Source organism: Drosophila teissieri, chromosome 2R (genome assembly GCF_016746235.2).
Source record: "Drosophila teissieri strain GT53w chromosome 2R, Prin_Dtei_1.1, whole genome shotgun sequence".
In the NCBI taxonomy this organism is placed as follows: Eukaryota; Metazoa; Arthropoda; class Insecta; order Diptera; family Drosophilidae; genus Drosophila; species Drosophila teissieri.
The window spans coordinates 14969900-14992936 of NC_053030.1; the positions used below are offsets into that span (position 1 = coordinate 14969900).

General features: G+C 44.4%; 2 protein-coding genes and 1 long non-coding RNA gene across 4 annotated transcripts in view; 2 read left to right on the forward strand and 1 right to left on the reverse strand.

The window, feature by feature from the left end:
• LOC122615023 (putative polypeptide N-acetylgalactosaminyltransferase 9) overlaps nucleotides 1–23037 on the reverse strand; it is a 59015-nt gene that overhangs the window by 9391 nt on the left and 26587 nt on the right. For both annotated transcript variants that reach the window (XM_043789857.1, XM_043789855.1), the window contains exons 4-6: nucleotides 17135–17503; nucleotides 16906–17070; nucleotides 15931–16124 (exon numbers count right to left, since the gene is read on the reverse strand). In XM_043789857.1, coding sequence (XP_043645792.1) covers nucleotides 15931–16124; nucleotides 16906–17070; nucleotides 17135–17503 — 728 coding nt within the window. The remainder of the gene's footprint in view (nucleotides 1–15930; nucleotides 16125–16905; nucleotides 17071–17134; nucleotides 17504–23037) is intronic.
• Nucleotides 7716–9042, forward strand: LOC122615027. The gene is made up of 2 exons (XR_006325775.1): nucleotides 7716–7907; nucleotides 8717–9042. It is a non-coding gene; the product is annotated as an uncharacterized LOC122615027 (long non-coding RNA).
• On the forward strand, nucleotides 9529–11565 carry LOC122615025 (imaginal disk growth factor 6). Its single transcript, XM_043789858.1, has 3 exons — nucleotides 9529–9734; nucleotides 10157–10732; nucleotides 10800–11565. Exons 1-3 carry the CDS (start codon nucleotides 9605–9607, stop codon nucleotides 11450–11452), a joined length of 1359 nt encoding a protein of 452 aa, XP_043645793.1. The 5' UTR covers nucleotides 9529–9604; the 3' UTR covers nucleotides 11453–11565.

Below are 23037 nucleotides of genomic sequence, written 5' to 3' on the forward strand. Positions count from 1 at the left end.
CAAAGGCCAAAGGATACGGCCATGAGTGCTGGCTAAGTTAACATACACAATTGCAGGTCATGTAATTGAGTTTCATGAGCGAAAAAAGCGCTGACAAACGTAAAACAGGAAATGGCAAAATAAATGAAATTGTCACAGCAAAGGCCCAGGGGAAAAAGCCGGGAAAAAGAGCCGGGAAAAGCCGGGCAGCCAGGATGAGTGGAAGAGCAGCTAAAAACGTGTAACTTAAAGTCAACAAGAAGTGGGGGATCCAAAGCAAAAAAATGATTCTGGTACCGGACAAGCAAGTAAAATCTCCAAACGCGACAAGTGCCACTTTTCCCTGGCGCAGGAAAAGCAGGGAAAACCCGCAACGGGTCCGTCGGAAAATTCGCAGTGTGACATTTAATAAACGCCTGCAACGGCTCGCCGAAAACGGGAGATGGCTCCAAAACTAAAGCGACAGGCCCAGCAATGTGGACAAATATGCGAAACGCACCGAATATGGAGAAAGGGCGGTGGAAAATGCAGGGGAGGAGGGAAAAGTTTCACTGGCATGCGGGCGGCCATTTTTTGTTGCCACCGGAAGTGACAGAACAAATAGCAAAAGTGAAAAGCTCCAAGGTGGTTCCGGGGGGTCGAAGCCGTGGTTTTCGGCATGCGAGTGTAAAAAGATTTCTTTTGTTGTTATTACCCAAACAAGCCCGAGTTCTGTTCGTTTTTTTAACGCTTTTCCTGTGTGTGTATCCGCCTTTGCTTTCCGTTCTCTCCGCTCGGGAAATGGAAGCAAAAGGCACAAACTCTTTATATATATATATAGAGATATATATTTGTGTGTGTATTGAAATAAAAAAAAAAAGTTTCTCCATAGCGGGAAATAAACTGAAATGAAATAAAATGCAGAGCTGAATAAATAAATATACACGAAAATATGAGTGAAGCGTGCTGCCGCTGCAGTTGCACTTGCTGTTTGTGCAAACAACGCGGCAGAACTTTTCGCTTTTCCAAGCCCTCGCACTCCCATTTTCCCATTTTCTCATTCAGTTTTCCTGTTGGCCCGCATTTGTGTGTGTGTGTTTGCCGTTGGCTGGCTGCATATAATGCAGCTTAAATGATTTAAAAGCGGGCAAATAAACGCAATTTTTATGGCCGTGTCATGTGGCGTTTGTGCGGGGTCGGAAAATAAAAATGAAAATCGTGGCAGCAACCAAAGAATATTGGCAAATCAATTTTGAAATGCAACCGCAACTCTGGTAAATACTTTCCAATTTATAGATCCTAAACAGAAAACCTAAGATGTGGCTTTTGACAATGAAACTTTCCACATAATTATAAGCAAATAATAAAGTTTCAATTATTTAAATTACATTCCACAAGTGCTGTTTTTTTTTCATGTATGGATGACAAAAAAGGGTTATACCATTTACTAACAAAGTGGCAATTAATTGCGTTTTTAATTGTTTGCACAAAACAAACCTTTTATCAAATGCTAGAATCAATCAATTGTGTATTTAAGCGAACAAAGTATTTTTAAATCGGTCAATAAAACCGCAAAGTACACAATGAAGTTGCGAAATAAATTCTCACTAAGCCCTTTTGCTCACGTGGAGAATATATATTTGCGTTCGAAGAGTATATTTTTTACCCCTAATCCTGCCACAAGGCCACTTTGCGTAACTTGGCAGAGCCAGAGGTTTAAACTCAAATTCATGTCCTGGAACAATCAATTATTCCGGAGCATCATATAAACAAAGGAATAAAACGAAGGCTGCGAAATAGAGCTTAAAATGACAAAATGTCAAAAGTAACTCGCACATTTCTCGCACATTTCACTCGGCAATTTGGATATCAAAATAAATCACCGTCCATTCATAATGGTTAAAGTGTGTGACACGCTTTATGATGAGAAATGAGGGGCGCATCTCGCAGGGTTTCCAGGACCACCTCAACCGCAAATTAAGCAAGCGAAACCTCAGAGTGCGGTTCGGTTTTAAAGGCCTGGCTTTGTGAATAATGTGCTAACCTGCTGTGGCTTTCCAGCCAAGACGCCTCAGAAAACCAAAAACCCAACCCACCACCTCTTGTGTCCTTCGGCCGTAAAACCTCTTTAGCGGAAGTGTAAGTGAAAGCGGGAGAGGGAGCGGCATCAACGTATCCACATTAACATCAAATAAAACAGTCACGTCGAGCGGCAGGAGGCGCCGAAAAAAATATGCCCACGAATATCGTAAATGTCAGAGGAGCCTTTCGACTGCCTGTTCCTGGGATGCCAAAGGAACGAGGCGCTCCGGGATTCCCGCCAGCCACGCACCAAGTGCCGATGGGTCTCTTAGCGCACAGCAGGCAGCGTTCCACGGGGTGGCAGGCGATGATAATGTTTAAAAAATGCAACACAAGGGAGATTCCAAGGTGCAGATACCCTGTAATTTGCATTCTTGAAAGGAAAACGTAGTATTACTCATTCTAATCTATATGCCACAATTATTTTGATAGATTTTCACGTAGTCACCCAATACATGTGTTATTAAGCTCTAGATACGCCCGCTGCTACCCTGTACGCTGTTGTAAGCTATGCGCCAAGAAAATAAAGAAGACGTTGTCGGTGGGAAGCAAGACACGCGCGAAAAAATGAATATAACGCTGCTTGACATAATGTGAAGTTGACTTTGACAAGTGCTTGGGCCTCGCCACGCCCCCAAAGAGGCGGCACCAAAAACACCCATACACACACACACACGGATACTTGGAGCCATCGAGTCATGGATACAAGGCGTACAAGGATACAGGATACAGTTACAGTTACAGCGACAGTATCTGTGAGACGACGGTGGCAAAGTGGCAACTTAGCGGGGCCAACTTGAGAGCTTCATACGCCCGAGTTGCTATTTGCATTTCAAGCCAAGCACCAAAAAGTCGCAATCTTGGCCAAAGTTAATAGTTGAGGAGTGCTTCAGGTCAATGGGGGCGGCTGACTGAGGAGCAGCGGAAGCGGAAATGGAAGTGGAATCGCTATAAGTAGCCCTGCATCTGCGTGGATCTATTCGGGAGCTACAGTTTGGCTTATTGCTCGAGTGCTGCAAATCCCTTCCGTTCTCTTGACTCCTGCTTAACCCACTCTCGGCAGCTTCAGCATCAGCAGCATCGCCAAGGATGTCGGGCTGCTTAAAAACGCATTTAAATGTTTAATGTAGCGAACACAAACACACACGCATAGCACCACGTGCACAGGGAAAGGGGGAGGGGGGCAAAGGTGGTAGAAATTAGCATAAAAAAGTTGTTTCAGTGCTCTGCTGATTTTGCTTTGATTACCGGTTCACTGGACTGTTGGCAAATGCTTAACCGCCCCAAGCCCCTCCAAAAACCCCTTAACCAACACCCTCACTATTTAAGAGGAAGACAAAAAGTCAGGGGCGTAGTTGCGTCCTGATTTAGTATTAAGTCGTGATTTTAAAGGTAAATTCCCTATAGATATTATAATTTTTAATTTTAAACTTTAAGAGCAGCAGATTATTTGCTGTGTGCCCCAGAAAGCTATTGATACTTAGTTTCGCTGACTGTCAGCTCGGCAAAGTTGCGAGAAAGGATTTGCAACTATAAAAGCGGAATTAAGTCCCCGCACCGTTTCCATTTACCTAAATCCTTTTAGAGCCCCTCTTGGAGGCGCGCTCATGGCAGCAAGGGGGCTGTAATAAAACGCAGCAGCGATTTTCAGGCGCGAAAGCGCGTGCACAAAACTTTGTACGTTTTTACTACGCAGCAGCGCATCCTGGCACAAAGGTCCTGGAGCCGACGGCGGATCCCCTGGACCAAGTGCAATAAAAACCAAAGTGCAACTTTGCGTATTAAGCAGTAAAATCTGGCGGCGAGAAACGCGCAAGAAGCAGGGCGGCTTAACTGTTGGAAAATTAAAAGAAAATGCCAAATGCTCGCCGGCAGGCAGACTTTCCGCCACTTTCCGTACACTTGAAACCTTCAACTCAGCCGTCCCCAGGACATTACTAAATTACGCTGTCAAAATGGCAGAAGCCTGGCCAACAGCACGTGCTTGACCCACCCAAGGACGAGCCGAAAATCCGCGCTTATTTAATTTGTTCTGATGTTGTTTAAGCTCTTAAGCTCGCGAAACTTTCGAAAAGTTACACAGAGAAATAAATGGCCAAAAGCGTGTCGCCAGTATTAGATAATTAGATAACTTTGATTATTTATAATGGCTCAATTTAAATGCCTTTCATCTAAGAATCTTAAGTCATTAGAGAGTTAGTTTTATCTTGGTAAAAGTTAATTTTTTCCTAGGTGCATTCTAAGCTGGACTTTTTACCATTATCGCAAAGTAAAGACCACGTTTACCTTCGGCCTTGTCCGCATCCGTGGGCAGTAACCCCCCATTTTCCACCTCTTAATTCCCCCACTTGCAAGGACTCCCCCGAAACTTGATGAAAGTGTAATTTTTGGTTATGCGAAACGCGTGCTCAATTTGCATGGCAGCTGGGCAGATGGATGCTTGATAGATGGGAAAGTTGGTGGAGGGAAATGGGAAATGGTTGGGCGGTAACTGCCCTCCAAGTACGTGCTTACATCCAGTTGATGAGCGAATACGGACGCTGGTCTCAAGTCCTGCATAAATTATGCATGCAATTTGTAGGTACGGCGAATGCCGGAAAATATGCACCTATTACCAGTTGGCAGTTAGCAGTTAACAAAATGCAGATGGCTCACTTACTGCGACCCATTTGCATCCAATTTCTAAGCAGTTATGTAGATTTAAATGGGTCTAGCTACTCTGGCATATCTGCATCTGCAGGATTGTACAGCCCTAATTGAATACGAAAGTTTTTACGTGAATTTAATATTGTGTCACATATAATATTTCTTTGCTACAACTTTTGAGAACTTTGTTCAGGTTTTCTCAGCAAATCCTATCCTCTTTCACACCAAAACCAAAAAAGGAAACAAACGCGCCCCTAATTCTCTCACATTTATCATTTCGTGGATGTCATTTAGAATGCCCCACATCCATTAGTTGCTGTAAATGGGGCTTAAGACATATTTCCCAAAAATGACGCTATGCAAATGAAGCCCGGTTTGTGCTCGTTTGGATTGGGTTAACTGGCAATTTGCTGTTGGCACTGGCGAGGATCCCGAAACCAGAGTTTATAGTCCACCGCCGCTAACCAGAACAAATGTGCCACGGACATGACGACACAGTGGCTCTGCTCCTCCAATCCTCCACTCCTTCACTCCTCTGGATGGAATGGCAGCTAATTAATAATACGAAATTGCGCTGCCGGGAACTGGCGATGAAAACCAAACATGGCCTGTCGCTTCCGATTGCCTGACCACCACCACCACCACGAGGGGAACGAGGATGCAGGATGGCGCTCCTGATAGCGACTGTGGCTGAGAACAGCAGCGGAAACTTTGCCTAAATTCCATGCAAGTGCACTTAGAAAAATGTTAACACATAGAACCAGTCCTTGCCTAAAGAACAGATATCTGTATTTCTAAAATAATAATTTGTATTTTATAAAGTTTAACTTCCTTATAACCCTGCCTATATATTTCACATTATTTTTAGATGAGATTAAAGTGTCTCTTGGAACATTGGTAAGAATAAAAAACTCTTGTTCTTTTGTATATTCTCTTATTCATGCAATTTTATGTTCGCGCTTAGATGGAATAGTTGTTTCCACTCTCCATACATTTTGTATGCACCCCATTCGGAGTGGCATGAGTTTTGGCCCTCGCCTCGTTTGCGAAAATTGCTTAAAAATGAACCCGGCGCTGACAGTTGATGGATGGTCTAAAAAATTTGGCTCGCAGTCGATCGTCCTTCCATATGTGTGCGCCACGCCCACAACTCTCATCATCCGCGACTAAGTGTTTGCTTCGGGGGGCGTGAAACGAGGAGAACGAGTAGTGGGCGGGTGGCAGGAAGAAGACTGTGCCTGCCATGGGTTAAGAGTTGCTGTGGAAGCTTTAAAAATTTCATATCTATTTTTAGTGCTTCTGTTGTTAGTGCTTCTGCTTCTGCCTCTGCCAGTGACTCTGCCTCTGCCTCTGCTTATTTCCATAGTTATTTTTCATGCATTTTTGCAGCAGCGGCATAGTGGGTGATATCATACTGTTGCTGCTCTGCCTTTGATGTGTTGTGCTTCTTTTTCCCAACGCCCCTCTATTTATACCCTTTACTCGTTGAGTGGAGGGGTATATTCGTTTCAGATCTTATCAAGTATATATTCTTGTCCGCCTGTCTGTTCTGTCCGTCCGTATAAACTTTAAAATCTTAAATGATGCTTCGTTTTCTTATCACTATCAACTCAGATGAACATGCCAGCAAATTTACAGATCAAACTATTTAATATGAGCAAGTAATCCATTTTCATAGTTGCATACCTCGCTATCCACCACACTTCCCTTGACTGAGTACCGGGTATCTTATAGTCGAGGCACTTGACTATTGATTTCATTCTTGCTTTTTTCGTGCTCGTCGAGTGTGCTGTGCATTTTTACGAGCGTTTTTTAATAAATCATGCGCCACGTAAGCTGACTTTCATGCACAGGATACGTTTCCCTGCCTCTTTACGTAAATATATATATATACGCATATACGATCCGACGAACATACATATATGGAAGTGTGTATTTCGTGTGCGGCTGAGTGAGTGATTTGCATATGTTGTGTGAGGGCCAGGGCTGGAAAATTGCAGGCCACAAATGCACTTTGGCCCAATTAGTTAGCCGAAATGAACTGAGCCGAAAATTGCTTCGCTTTCGGTAAGAGCTTCAATCTGCATCTCATCGGTTGCCATCGGCCATCCCTGGTCTCCATCTGTCTTATACAGCCACAAATCACTCTGGCCACGCCCCCCCAGCCCCGCTGCCACCGCCTCCGCCCATCGAAATGGTCGTTAGTCTCGGGTTTTTGGGATTTTTATCCCCCTTGGGAATATTTTCTGTTGTGCCTCGACATTGGGTGCAAATTAATACACTTACAAAGTATGAGTGTGAGGGAAAATTGCGAAGCGATCTTGTTGCCGCTCCTGGTGTTGCACTTGCTGCGGTTTTCCGGCTATCATGGGTTAAGGGTGGGGGGTGTCTGTTGCCGCACCGAAACAAACGAGCAGCCAACAAAGTTTTCTCTGTTTACTGGTGTGTGCTGGTTTTTGCCCTCTGCCCATGGCTTAATATGCAAAGATATGCTGGCGAAAAGGGCGGAGTGTTTGAGCAGCGATACAGTTGAAATTCGATAAGTAGCGTCCTTCTTCAATACCATGTGCTGCAGCATTAAATGCTAATATCTTCTACTTGCTATCTCGGAAATAGGAACTATTTATAAAAGAATAACTATTTCAAGAGCAAGCAAAAGCTTGTGAATCTTTCATAAGAAGTTCTACCGTAGATGCAGTGCTCCTCTACTCAGCTGGCTCGTTAAAGCCGCCTTCAGCTTCTGCTGGCTATTCTCATAATATTTTGGAATATTATTAATGCCGGCCAAAAAGCAGGCAACACCCTGCTGGCCATCTGCCAACCGGTCCCGCTTCAATCCACTAAAGTGTATCATACTTCGGGGTCGCTCATAAATATCAAATGCAACGTGTGTGAGTGTGTCTGCTGGCTACGCTTTTAATTAAAGAGCGCCAGCTTTCAGCTCGATATAATAAACTGAAATATAGACAGAGACCAGCAGGGAAAGGAAGGAGAAGCGAGAAGCGGGAAGCGGGAAGAAATTTTATAAATTGCCATGACAAGCCCCCAGGCCCCGGGTCCTAGTTCCACTCCTCTCCGTTCAGTTCTGCGCTGAAAACCCCCTTCTTTTTTGCCATATTTTCCAGCATTTTCCACCTCCTATCTCAACCATCAACTCTTGTTACAACATTTCAATTAAAAGTTAAACGTGCACGTAATTATGCGGACTACAAGGAAAATGTGTAAGTAATATTCCGCTGGCGCTGACTGCGCGAAAAGCGAAAAGCGCATGGCGAAAATTAATTAACCAAAATGCGTTAGGCGAAAAGAGAAAAAGCTTTGCTAACATTTTAGACGACAAAAAAACTGGGAGACCTCCTGCGACCTAAAATGAAACCTTTTTCCATTTCCCTGGCTTTTTTATTTATTTAATTTGGGGCAAAAGCGCTCGTGCATGTGATTGGTTTTTCAAAGCTAAAGCTTAAACCCGATTTTTTCACTCACTTTCCGTAAATTAACACCCACAAAAGCTGGCAGAAAAAAGATCAAAGCAAGACTGTTAATTGATAATGTAAAAAATTGAAATTGCTGCAAAAATAATTGAGTGCCAGACCAACAGACCTCTTTCTCCCAGCACTCAAATAAACCGAAGGGAGATGTGAGCATTGAATGTCAATTCCATTTGCCCATCGATGTAAAACTCGGTATATCCATGAATTCTAAAAAACAATTCCTCAAGTTACATACAGATACGTAGATGGAATGCCAACTGTGGATATGAGAGGAAAAAACAAGAAAGGGCAACAGGGACTAAGTAACTGAAATTGATGGAGCACACGCCCCACTTCTAAAGCATGAATTATTAAAAAGAGAAAACATTTCCAGCACAGCAAAAAATCAAAGTCTCAAATGATAAAAATAAGTTTATCACGCACATGTTGAAGTCTCTTTTTTAAAGAACTTTATTTTCTTTCATTTTTGTTGGTAAGAGGATGCCAATTATTTACTATAGTTTCTTATTTGAACTGGTACTACATTTCTTTCGATGTAGAGCCCAGAAATCAGCATGTGTGACCAAAAGAGATTCGGAACAAAAGGAAGCGGAGTGGATTGAACAGCGATTAGGGCAAGCAAACACAGGAATTATGTCAAAATCAACAAGAGGGAAACTGGGGGAAACAAAGAAGAGAGGAGACTGGAAACAAGAAGCCCAGGCTTGGGCTTGGGGCTTGGGGCTGAGCACAAAGCCCCACAAATCGAGGTCGGGAATTGATAACAGCGGAGCAGCTGTAGCCTAAAAGCTCAAATTTGGCGATGCCGAGGCACGAAAAATTCATGAGCAGCAGCAAACAAGAAGGGAAAACAAACCAATGATAAGTGAGTTGAGAAGAAAACAGCGAAAAAATAATATTTGTCGACATCCAAGTCGTAAAAATTTAAATATGTTTGTGCGAAGCCCACACACAAGTACTGGGATTAATACAGTGGAAACAAGTTTTGAAAGATGATTCACACCTACGAGATTGCTAAAGATTTACAAAGTACTTTAAACCAGTTAAGGCCCATAAAGCAGCCGTTCAGAATAAGTGAAATTAAATTGTAGTTTTGTAATTGATATATATATGTATATATTAAACTCAGCAGTTTGGTAACAAAGTATTTATTTCAAATATTAAATAATCAGTAGAAATGAACCTGTTCGTCTGATCCAATCTCCACTGTATTTATTTCTAATGATCGCGTCCGAGCCCAGCTTTGTTTATCAGCTCACACTTTGCTCTCAACCCACAGCAAAAAAAACAAAAAGAACAACAATGACGACCACGTCTCAACCTTCGACAAGCTGGGATGCGAAGTAAAGCCCCAGTTTCAGTTCCAAGTCGACACTTGAGCGGCGCACAACTCAACGGAATCAAGTGAAATCCGCGTGATATCAAAGATGATCATCAAAACCCTGGCGATCGTTTCGCTGTGCCTGGCCAGCATCCAGGCCTCCAAGGTGGGAGCTCCGCAGCTGCCCAAGAAGCACCTGGTCTGCTACTACGATTCCCTCAGTTTCGTCAAGGAAGGTTAGTATACCCCGTAGTTCACATTACTTTGTAGACTATACTTCTCTCTCTAAACTATTATGTAACCTCCACTGGAAGTTGCCAATTGGTAGAAGTGAAATCAGAAAACGAAATCGAAAACAACAGACTGAGCTTATCAACCGATTCTCGGAACTCGATTTGTTTAATTTGTTATTTGTTTGCAATTTGGGTCGAGTGTGTTGGCGATAATTGAAAAGTAAATCACCGAGACTGCTCATAAATTCAAAGCAAAAACTTTTTAATTGCACTGAAAATAAGTGCTGCAAGAAAGAAGGAATCATTAAATTAGAAATGAATGAATTTAAACATAATCTATGTACCAAAGTGATGACAGCAAAGATCAGGTTTTTCCCAGTGCGTAGAACTCTCCACTTTATCGCAAAATCCGCTCTTTAATCTAGGTCTGGGCAAGCTGGTGATCGATGAACTGGAGCCGGCTCTGCAGTTCTGCGACTATCTGATCTATGGCTACGCCGGAATCGAGCGCGACTCGCACAAGGCGGTGAGTCTGAACCAGCAGTTGGACTTGGATTTGGGCAAGGGACTGTACCGCACGGTGACCCGCTTGAAGCGCAAGTATCCCAATGTCAAGATCCTGCTGAGTGTGGGCGGTGACAAGGACATTGAGCTGGACAAGGATGCCAAGGAGCTGCCCAACAAGTACCTCGAACTGCTCGAGAGCCCCACTGGTCGCAATCGTTTCGTGAACACCGTCTACTCGCTGGTGAAGACCTACGGATTCGACGGCTTGGATGTCGCCTGGCAGTTTCCCAAGAACAAGCCGAAGAAGGTGCACAGTGGCATCGGCAGCCTGTGGAAGGGCTTCAAGAAGGTCTTCTCCGGCGACTCGATCGTCGACGAGAAGTCCGAGGAGCACAAGGAACAGTTCACTGCTCTGCTCCGCGACGTGAAGAACGCCTTCCGTCCGGACAACCTGCTGCTCTCCACCACCGTTCTGCCCAATGTGAACTCATCCCGTTAGTATTCCCCTCACTCCAAATGTCTAGAGATTATTCATTTTTAATACGAATCCGATCACCACAGTGTTCTACGACATTCCCGCTGTGGTCAACTATCTGGACTTTGTGAATCTGGCGGCCTTCGACTTCTTCACGCCCCAGCGTAATCCCGAGGTGGCCGACTATGCCGCACCCATTTACGAACTGAGCGAACGCAATCCCGAGTTCAATGTGGCTGCTCAGGTGAAGTACTGGTTGCGCAACAGCTGTCCCGCCAGCAAGATCAATGTGGGCGTGGCCACCTACGGTCGCCCATGGAAGCTGACCGATGACTCCGGCGACACTGGCGTGCCCCCCGTTAAGGACGTCAAGGACGAGGCTCCCGTGGGTGGCAACAGCCAGGTGGCTGGCATCTACAGCTGGCCGGAGGTCTGCGCCCTGCTGCCCAACCAGAACAACGCCTATTCCAAGGGCGCTAGTGCTCCGCTGACCAAGGTTCAGGATCCCGCCAAGCGTTTCGGCTCGTATGCCTATAGGGCGGCCGACAAGAAGGGCGACAATGGCATCTGGGTGAGCTTCGAGGATCCCGACACCGCCGCCGACAAGGCCGGCTATGTGCGCACCGAAAATCTGGGTGGAGTCGCACTGTTCGACCTGTCCTACGACGATTTCCGAGGACTCTGCACCAACGAGAAGTACCCCATCCTCAGGGCGGTTAAGTACCGCCTGACCAACTAAGGTGGGATTTCAGTTTGATTTATGTGCAACTGACCATGTGAAGAAAATGCTTGATCAAGAAATATGTGTTTCATTTATATTTGTAATGTCATAAAGTGCCTAAGAACACATAATGGTTGCAGTTTATGTTTGGGCCTCAAAGGAAACCTGTGTGAAACATTTATATGAATTATGTGCTACTCTTTATAGCACACAGAATATAATATTCATTTCAAATTGGGCAATATCATTATAGATTTCCATTGGACGCAAATTGTTCGGATATCAACTTCGTATTCAAAATATAAACTTCGCTATCGCGTTTTCCTTCTTTCACAATTTAATGTATCGATTGCGCGTTTCAGCACAGCATTAATTTTCGACACGCTGCTCATAAACTACACAATCAGAAGACCCAGGGGAATACTTAGGCATTCGCTGTGGGCTGTGCGCCAATGCTCTTAATGCTCCGATGAATAGCCGAAATCCAATTGACTTTGACAGAAAATACTTAATCGGCTTCATTATTAAAGCAACCAGAGTGGCTGACACCCCCGAGCATCGAACACCGAACATTCGAGGGGCCAAAAAGCTGGCAACGAAAGCTCGAAATTGAGTGCTCAACATTTGTCATTGAAGCGAAAACGTCGAAAATTTCGCATACGCAGCGCATTACACACCCCAACTCGTAAGCTATAGCTCTGTGTTATGCACGATTTCACAACTACAACCACTGGCAGACAAAGGCACAAAAAGGCACAAAAAGGCACAAAAAAAGGCACAGAAAGGCTCTCGAATGGGACCCAACAATCCGAACGAAAGAAATGAAATGAAACGTGATGAGAGCAGCTCTATCTTTAGTCCTCCATAGCCAACCACTTTCGCATTTCACATCTCCTGGGGTATTAGAAAGCATTTACCATTCCGCACAGGCCCCATTTCACTTGCATATACACGGCAGGTTGGGATTGGAACCAACGAGCCACGACGACAGCCTAAACAGTTTTTAAAGGTAAACTTTGCCCACAATTTTCTATTTACGGAAGAGCTTCCGTGCGGCGAACATAAAAACTTTACTGTGTAATGGCGGTGGAACAAGGCACTTTACGCAAATTCCACGAGATCAACCATTTCGCTTAGATGTTTAAATTCTAGTTTAAATGCTTGAAGATATATAATGTTGATATTTTTGGCATTATACTACCTTTTAAACGCTAACGCCAATCAATTTCCTATATATTTCTAGTTACACACAAATTCCACTCACGTTCAGGTTACAGAAGTCCTCCTGTATTTCGGCTGAGAAACAAGGATATACAAGGATATAGATGGGTATCAAGGGGAAGGGGAATGGAGAGCGCGTGCTGCGGGGATTTGGCACTTCAGGCATACTCTTCTTTATGTATATTTGGCCTCTCTATGTATAGTTAAACGCTTTGGCCAACACTGCGTATGAGTGCTCTGTGTGCCTCTGCCTTTGGCTCCTGCAGCACGCATATTGCGCATACGCCCTGGCCACGCTATCAAATAAGTTTTTACTATATCTGGTGATGGTGCTACTGCTGCTGCTGCTGATGCTGCCGCTTCTGCTACTCTTTATACTAAAATAATTGGATTAGTATTTCAGCGCCCTTCACACAGCAGCCCACTACCACCCGCCCCTGGGATCTGCTCTATGAGAATTTGTTTGCACCCGTAGTTTTATTCCAGATTTTTTTTCTCGTTGCGGGGATTAGTTTTCAGTGCTCTGCCACATAGAAATATTCGTATATATGGAAGCCTGCGGCGTTGTGCCAACGAGGCGAATTAATTTTCATGTTATGTGCAGTGGTTTCGGGAATATTTAAATTCCTATATCGCTTTGAGTGGGCAAATATGGCATAAAAAGAAAAAATACATAACATTTAACTGGATATTAGTATAATAATCCTAAAGCGGTTTTGTTATAAAGCAAAAATCCGTGGGCACAAAAAAAAGTGCTCAACAATATTTCAACGAAAACTCACCACTTAAGAAAGCCATCGGAAATGATTAACTGCCACAGATTTGGAGTTTTCTTTTTAAAATTGGATTTGATTGATTCGCTGATGGAGTGGGAGGCCATTAGCCGAGTCCCCAGCTCCTTTTGCCGTTTCAATTCGGGGATTCTGCGATGGAGTATAAAAATAACATATATATACTGCCTGCTGAAAGCAGCACAACTTTTACCTTGCAGCAGCATCAGGATCCGCCAAGGAAATACAAACAAAAGCTGAAGTAGCAACTTTGAGTGCAGGGGAAATGGCACTGGCCATAACGAATATGTATTTTTGATTCCCCAAGCTAGTCTTATTACTGTTGCTGTTTCTGTTGCTCTTGCTGTTTCTGTTGCTGTTGCCTTTGCTTCACTGCTGCTGGCAACTCGTAACAAGTTAAGCAACTTTGGACAGACATCAGAAGTTGCTGGAAGGATTTTCGTTCAGGCAGCTTTGGGACTGTCAACATCTGTGCCCGTCGGCAGTCGAAAATCCCTTGAAAGGGGATGGAGTTTACGTGTATATCCCCAGCAGTTGAGCTTTGTTTGTGCCACCTGGCGTGGCATAACTCATATAGATATTAGAAATTAGCAATCGGTTGAGAGGCTAGCTTAAACATTTTCTTGGCACACCCCCACTTTAGCCTACATTTTAAAGCCAGAACTTTTCACTTTTCATGTGCAGCAGCAGGAAAATGGAAGATTCTCCGCGTTGCCCCATTATCTTGCCCCTCGCAACAGCACACACATAGACACACATGGAACATGGCGGGGAAGAACATTTATGGGTTCCAGCAGCAGTTGCCTTCCGCCGGTCGGTCGGCAAATTGCCAATGTTGCTGCAGACGGGAAATGCTTTACTTGATTTAGCTGCTAAGTGCAACTTGAGGCGAGGATGGAGACAGAATTTACCACGCCGCATGCTGCACGCCGCATGCTGCATGCTGCCTGCTGCCAGGAAGCAGCAACAATTCCGGCCTGCGCTGGGATTTTTCGGCAACAATCCTGCCATAAATCCCCCTGGCGCTTGTAAAAACAATTACGCCAGATATTTACGCCGCAAAACGGCGATGCAACAGAAACAGACGCAAAAACGAAGCAACTGACGTCGCAGAATTTGCTCTTAACATTTTTGGCTTTTAATTGCAGTGTCATAGCCCGCTTTTTTCGCACCCCTCGCCTCACCCCGTCGCTCCTTCGCCTCAGCAATTCGCCATTTGCAATTTGTGGCCTTGCCACAGGCGGCGTATGCGTAATATATCGCCACCATGTGCCGGGCATTAAGGCAATTCGCACACAAGAATCAGGGTAGCGACACGGTGTAATTATGAACTTTTAATTAAAGCGTTAAACAAATAGTAAATTGAAACGGCCAGCTTTTCTCGCTGGCATCTGCCTCGGATTGTATGCCAGGTGAAAAGTGGAAAGCTGCTCTGCCAAACAGGACTTTCACCCGCTTTTACACATGCGGCAGCAGCTGTCGACGGATCTGAAAACCCATCGACAGCTTCGAATGGCCATTTGTGGAGCTCCTTTGCCCCTTTCACCAGCGCGGGAGTATCTAATTGCTTGTCAGTGTATGGGAAAAGTTAGTACGTGTTGGGTGCAGGCGATCTTAAATTGAGCAAACGCTCTCTGAAAGAATTTATAGAAACTGCTGAACGGTGGAAATATTATTTAATCTTGCAAGGAAGTGCAAAAACTATCCATATTTAGGGTATAATAAAGTTATCATTCTGAAATTCCAAAAGGTAGTTCTTACTCGTCTATACTTAGGTGTTTATTTAACTTCACTTTGATGCTCCCTAAAAATCCCATTATTCTTATTTCGCCAAGAAATAGGGCATATAGACCTTAAGAATCCCCTGTTTTACGATTATAACCTTTACGGCTCTTTAAAAATTCCGGAATGCTTTACGGCCATTCGCCACTATCCTCGCGTATGCATACATAACTAACCAAGGCTATAACTTCTCCACTAACTGCAACCCAACTTGAGTATAAATTTGCAAGCTCATCTGCGCGAGGGAAGCGACTCTTAGTTCTAATAGCTCATATTGCGAACGACACTTTTGTGGCCTGTACGTGAGAATGGGTGTTTGTTTCCGTTTCCCTCTTTGCCATTGGATGTATGGTATGGTACGTGAATGTGTGTTTGTATTGACAGCCGCATTCCCTTTTCACGGCAAACATTCAGTTCAGTTTTTGTAGTCACGTTCGAGCGCTTTAAGCGGCTTCATGTTTTTGGCATTCCAAAGGGGAAAAACTGCCCGAATGGAGTTGGAAAGCAAAGTTGGAGGATATGGCAATAACCCTGCCAACGTAAAACAAACATAACCAAAAGCAAACATTGCGGTATAAATGGTCATGTGTGTTTAAGTCAACCGCACGAAAACCGCTCATTCCACAGTGCCTAATATCCTCAGTACACCGCAAGAAATACTATCTAATAACTGAAATGATATCTAAGAACTGATTCACTTACATTGTGGCGCTTCCTCTCACGTTCCGGCACCGGATGCCAGCTGAACTGAAGATTCCAATCAAATCCTCCGACATTAACGCCACCGGAATCGCGGTAGTGGTACTCCAGGGTCTCATCGCTAATGACATCGATGACAGGACACACGACAGTGCTGGAATTGCGTGCAATGCGGTCCAAAAGCGGTTCCAGCCATCCTGCGAAGCGTTAACGATTAGTATTAAATCATAAATCATCTTAGGGATCAATATAGTATGGAAAAATATTCTTTTCCTGTCTGGCTTAATTGCCTTTTTCCAACCATGAACGATAGAGAGAAATGTAGTTCACTTTGTTCTGATTTTCTTTACATTTCGGCAATCATCTGTCAAGATTCCCAATAAACTAAATTGATTGCCTTTTTCATAGGTCTACACTTTGTCCCTGTGCATCAGCTTAATAAAAGCAGAAAATGAGAGGCAGAAATGGTAACAGAGTCGGCCTAATGCCGAAGATTAAGTGATTGCTCTAGAGCTGGGCTCTTGTTTTATTGGCATTGTTTTCGTCCCAACGGATTTCGTTTGATGGCCATCAAAATTGAGTTTGCCAAAGAACAGAATACTCGACATTCAACGAGATACGACGTGAATCCGCTGGGGAAATGGACTAATCACATTTAACAACAAAAGATTGTGGAAAAAGATTCTTTAGCAGCACTAAAATTTTCCGTTTGAATGTTTAACTTTTAAATTCGGCCGAACGCTGTCATGGATTTACATATATTTCAAATATTTGTTTAACATGAATTTTTTATGGACCATCAACGGCTAACAAAAGTTGGATAGTCAATTAAGAGCTTAATTTGGGCAATTAGCATATTGACAATATTGCAAATTGAAATTGCAAATGCCAAAAAAAAGCTAGAAAAGTAGTGTTCGCAAAAAAGTGATGCATACTTTTAGGCTGCCTGCATATTTAATTCGCCCATTTTCAACTCACCTTCTGTGCACTCGCAATGGGAATCCAAATAGGTGAGAACAGGGGACTTGGCATGGTTGGCACCCAGAATTCGGGCGCGGATCAGACCCTCTCGCTTCTGGCCACGGATTATCTGGACTTTGGGATAGGTGGCGAAGTAATCCTCCAGCTGCCTCTTCAAATGAGCTAAAGTACAGCGATAATACCATAAAAACTCAAGTAAAACGCAGAGAAGTCAGTATAAACTCACGCATATCGCTGTAGTCATCGACGAGGATAATCTTTCCTATAAGATGTTCCGGCGACCTATCCAGAACCGAGTGCACCGTTCGCAACAGCACAGTCCAGGCTTCGTTGTGGAAGCAGATGATGACATCGGTCTTTGGCAGGTTGGTCAGGTAGCGCGCCTCGTCCTTGCACCAGGCATCTCGAGGATCGGGCAGAGTTCGGTGAACGGATATGAGATCCGATACGTATTGGTTGAAGGCGTTCTTGGTCCAGCCATCGTCGACGGCCTTCTTCATTTCCTCGGACATTTCCTTGGGCAGACGCACTGGTTTTCCCAGCTCGCCAGGATTCTCCTCAAAGTTGGCCGGCGGATCAATCACTTTTTTGCCATCTGTAAAAGGGAAAAACGACAAGAGGAAAAGCGGTAAGTGTCGGCATTACTTTATATTTTCACCCAAATTGTGAGTCAAAGGTAAACTGAGCACAGAACACCCGGCAGGATGAAGATAAAGCGCTGTTATGCGTGAAATTTACGACAAAATACAAGGACAAACACTCCGCTCCTAGGTGCATTGCACATGAAAAGTCGCCATCATCCGAGGAAGCTGCTTCACAGGGTCATGAAAAATGGTTTGCCTTGCAAATTTGCACATATGTGTAAGTGAGTGTGTGAGTGTGCTTCTGTGTGTGCTTCTGTTTTCCCAGCTTTCCACTCTCATCCACCCTCACATGCGAGTGCTGTGCTATCAGTGTTTTTCTCCATGCTGTGCATTTTATTATTTTGTTATTTGCATTTGCATGGAAATATGAATTCCCTGTTCTCAGCTGCTAACTCCACTCCAGCATTTCCGCCACACAACTCCCCATTCCCACTCCTCCAGGCTCCTGGATCTACATCTGCTTTTTATGCGATTTGTCAACCACAACTGACACTTATTGGGCATCGCCCGAATGCCTGTCTGTGTCCTGGCGCTGTGTGCGCGTTCGTTGTCCTTCGGAAAAAGGGACAACATTAATGGAAAAGTCTGCGAAGGCATACTAACACACAACCTGAGACGCTGCTTCAGGGGATTAGACATTTAATTAAAAGTATTTTCTTGGCTTAAACTGACTGTTGTTTTACTTTCAAACGGATTTAAGACGCTTGCAGCCAATGTCTTAATATTGGTTTGTGTTTTTTGGGTATTTCAAAGGCAAGACCAATAATTCTCTGCACATGACGACATGACGGTAATTTACAGATTAAAATACGATCCTTTGGAATATTTTACTTTATTTCTGCAAGTCATGGCCATAAAAGAAGTCTGTGATTAGGACAACGAGCTAATGGGTTTTTACTATGCGAAAATGAAAGATTTTATAGCAACCTATTAAACTTTCGAACCTCAGACTAACATTAGGTTTTCGAATACGATATGAAAGGCAAACCGGTTAATTTAAAACGCCATAACAACCTAATAGGGTTCTCGGCGACTTAATGGTCGTATTAACTGGTTTTCTTCTGGCTAAACTCATCTCCCGATTCGAACCAAATTAAGAAGCATATTTTTTCTGAACCGTCGTGGAACGCATTCTAGACATTCCCAGTGGCCAACTTTCAGGCATGCAAAAACATTTCAATTACCACAATCATTTCAATTTCAATAAGCATAAAAAAGCTAGCAAAAGCTGGCAAAATGAAAAGCCATAAAAGGCTAGGATGGGAATAAGTGGAAACGGGGGTCGGGAGTTGGGAGTTGGGGATGGGGATGGGGGATCCACCGAGGATACCAACCGCATTATGCCACAGAGGGGCCTAACCAAGAGGCCAATCAGCCGACAATAAATTCGCCAGCACAAAAATGGAAAATAAGAGAAAAACCATTAAATTGCCCAGAGGCGGCTGGCTTAAAAGATAGAGTGAGGTAGGGAAAGGGGGAAGGGGGGGAGGGCAACTCGACTCATAAATTTTATGATTTGTCGCCGGTTGCCGTAGTTACAACTTCATTGCGAAATATTCACGCGTGCGCCAAGGACTCGAGCTCTGAATATCCTTGGTCCTGGGACTTCTATTTCACCCATTGGCATTCCGATTCCCATTCCCTTTCCCAAATCCTAACCCACACCCTTTCGTGATGAACTTTTTTGCATGCTGGGCTCGCACACGCATCATCATAATGAAAAACAATAAAAAATATATGCCGTGGGCGCGGAGGCGGGTCTGTAACTGGATTTTATGCCTTTTATTGATTCACTGTAGCATATTTATGGTCTCCTTTGATATTAATGATTCCGCCCAACAGCGCTCCCCTTCCCCATCCCTTTCCCACCAACTGTTGTCCCTTTATCGGCCAGCGGTCCTCGGTCGAAATAACCCAATTATGGTCACGCCCTTTGCACAAAGGTGAGTCCTACAATGTTGTATACAATGTTGTATTATGTGCAGCTTTTCGTTCTTCGCCATCGCTATAAATCTCAAGCTGTGTCCGATATGGGTGGACATTATTTGCAGTTCGCCAAAAAGGCACCTCTGACATAAAATCTTAATTAATCAATGTACTTTCTGACGTTTTCTTCAATTATTTCCCCTCGACTTTTACATTTAATAAATCACAGTTGACAATTCACTGAGTGTAGCAAATAAACTATAAACTATTTGCTGTCTTTCTTCCCATGCATGTCCACATAAATCAATATCTAGGCGTTATTTCGGGCTCTTGAATATTTCTTGAAATATTAAGAGTTCCTAGAAAATTGTAACAGTTGAAGTGCCAAGTTGGCAAACGCAGACACATGTAGGATCTGTTGACAAACGTGTTTTGTTCTCCAGCTTATCCCAATAAAGTTAAGTGATAATTGATCAATCAGTTGTCAACTTCTTCCGTTCGAGTTTTGTACATCAATTCACCTTCCACTGTCCTGCATTTGGCAAATCGAAGTTGACAATGCTTTGCAGTCGTTTTGCGTAGTTCAGCATGGCGTATGCGTTATATTTCCATATCCTTCCATCAGTCAGAAGGGGGGTATCGAGAGCAGGGGCGTCCGAGAGGGGGGACCTCCCAAAGGGGAAGGGGGGACTGTGGTGGGGTGGGCGGAAAGACAAAAGGAGACAATCGCGGCGAACAGAGCTCGAGGGACACGCCTGAGCGTGACAGGAAGCTATAAATGTTTTGTTATAGACAGCGACAGCAGGTGGAAAATGGGGGCGGTGCGCTGTAGAGGAAGGGGGCGTGGCCACATGACAAATGCTATCGTGTGTGTGCGGGGAGGGCGAGGGGAAGAGGCAAGGGGAGGGCAACTGACGTATCGGGTGTTCTGGCTGCGTGCCTGCGTTTCATCATCATGTTTTCCGCATAAAAGTAACATAATATGCCAAAGTACCGTTATTTTGCCTAATGCCCAGGGATTTTCCGAAAGGGATACGCGTATATGTATGTTTATGTTTATGTAAGCGTGTGTGTGTGTGGGCCATAAATACCAATAGACATGCGAAGAACATGAAACAAATCAAGAACTGGGATTAGCATTGATTAAAAGCAACGGGGGAAAACGCACAGGCCAGGCTCAAATCAATCTGGCCCAAAAGGGGGCGTGTCCGCATCGCCGTGTATATATAAAATCATTATCGCTGCTAAATTGTAAAAACAAGAATTATGCATATATGAGGAGCAGAACGAACAAAAAAAAACAAAAAACGAAAGATTCAAGGCGATCGGGAGGCAAAAGGTGGCCAGGGAAAACGGGCCAACGATCAAGATAACATGGCCAGAAGGCAGGTTCCCTTGCCGCATTATATGGTAGGGTCCGATATGCCGGGATATGCAGGGGGTGCTGAGGGGTGTGGGGGGGAAGTTGGGGGCTAGTTGCCTTAAGAACGCGATGCGAGCGCGCGATAAACGTCGTGTTGCAGCCACTCGCAACCTCTTCCCATTTCAGCCATTTCGGTGGTGGTAACGCGCCCCAAGGCCAAAGCCAATAAGTACAACAACACTAATTACCAGCTATGAACACAGAACCGAGCAACTTTGAGGCACTGCAAGATATGCCACAGTGGTCACACTACAATAGCCCCCCATCGGGAGTAACCTCAAGTTATGGCCCTCAGAAGAATGATCTATTTCCAGACCATAACCTCATTCTTTATCTAGAACCACATGCACAGTTGTAAAACGATCTAGCCTCTCTGGAACGAAGATTGAAGCACTTCGCCTGTCTTTCAGAGCCATAAACCAAAGTTAATGGGCTGCGTTGAGGAGAGTCTTTGAAAATGTAGATAAGTGAAATGGGTTTCGTCAAATGCAAAACATCAGAATCAAGTTTTATATAGACTTCATTAGTATGCCATTATATCAGGCGTGTAATAAAACGTGTTGAGTTGCTTGTTTTACTAGAATCTAGAAGTTCCGTTGCGAACTTGTTTCGATTTTGTTGGATGACTAATATTTTAGTGTATTTGTAATTATTTTTAGTACATGCATTATAGCTAATAAGTATTTATGGATAGTACACATTCGTAATAAAAGACACCAAACTTATGAGGCAAATAAACACAATCAGATTTTTACGCCGTGCAATATAAGATAACTGTGATGATAGCGACTGGTGCTTGTTTGCGGCAAATTAAACTATAAACTTGTTTGGAAACCGTTGGCATACTAGCCGAAGTCTATGTAGACTCTCTCTATAGGCTTCACTGTGCCTCAAAATCAATAGTTCGCCTTGTGCGAGCCCTTTTCCTGGGAGTGTTGGTAAACGTTTGTAGGCTTGCACACAATTTTGACGCCATGGGGCAGCTGCTGATGCCTCCGATGTTGCCGATGTTGCAGATCTGCAGACTTGCTGCCAAGGATCGGGGTCCAACTTGTAGCTTTGCCACCTCAACGCTGATGAGCAGATGCAGCACCATGACTGCGAGGATGACGATAATGACGAAGGGGCATGGAATGGTGTGGTCATGGGCATGGGCATGGGATGAAGAAGCAGAAAGCAGCAAGGAGCGAGAAGCGAGAGATGCAAACATGATATGCGAAATTGCAAATACGTGCATTGTCTGCCAGGGAGACTAGATCTCCCAGCCCAGCTGCTTCGCCATCACCCGGTTCCCTGTTGTCGCCCAAGCGAGCGACCACATGCTGATGCAATCTTAAATGCTTGTTCCACATGCGAGGCAATAGATGGAGGAGGGTCTTCGGTACAGGAAGCTACAAGCTACGGACCCCATCCAATTCCCATAGCCCATTGCCCATTGCCCATTGGATCTGGTCGTAGGCAACCCCATCCCCCGTGTGTCCACCTCGAAATTCATGGCTGGTTGGCTTTGGTCTGGCTTCATTGATTTGCCTGGGCGGCCAGTCAAGTGTCCATTGAGTAAAATCCCAGGGCCAGCTCCTAAGCCTTGACTTGATTAGTAAGTAACATTATTTCTTTTTCCCCGCCAAATGCTTAATGCGAATATCTATCTCTGCTCTCCCCTGCTCTGCTCTGCTCTGCGGACCCCGCTCTGGATTCCCTCGCCCTGACATTGAAAATGCTGTTTGGCAGCAATTCCAAGTTGTTAAGTGCTGCGCTGCATGTTGTTGTTGTTCGGGTTGTTCGGATTGTTAGTGTGCGCCGCTGGCATCTTCGACATGGTTGTAAAACTTGTTAGAAATTTTCTTAAAGGCACAAAGGCGGTGGCCGAAAGAAGGAAGTGTGACAGGCAGCAAGTTTTCCTCGCAGCGAACACAGGAAAGCAATATGTGTTATTATCCCCCGTTTGGTACGCTTTCATCATCTTGTATCGAAACGGGCTAGTGACCCAAAATGCAATCTCCCAAACAAGGATTGAGGATGTGTGACCGTAAAAAAAAAACGAGCAGGAAAATTCAGAGCGTGTGGGGGGAAAATGGGTGGAAAAGAAGTGGAAAGGAGGAGGGATCTCGCCTGCGTGTGCATTGAATTGATGGG

Coding starts and splice junctions, on each gene's coding strand:
- LOC122615025 (XM_043789858.1), top strand. CDS start 9,605: ATGATCATCAAAACCCTGGCGATCGTTTCGCTGTGCCTGGCCAGCATC. Junction 9,735..10,156: donor CCTCAGTTTCGTCAAGGAAG/GTTAGTATACCC, acceptor TCTTTAATCTAG/GTCTGGGCAAGCTGGTGATC. Junction 10,733..10,799: donor GCCCAATGTGAACTCATCCC/GTTAGTATTCCC, acceptor CGATCACCACAG/TGTTCTACGACATTCCCGCT.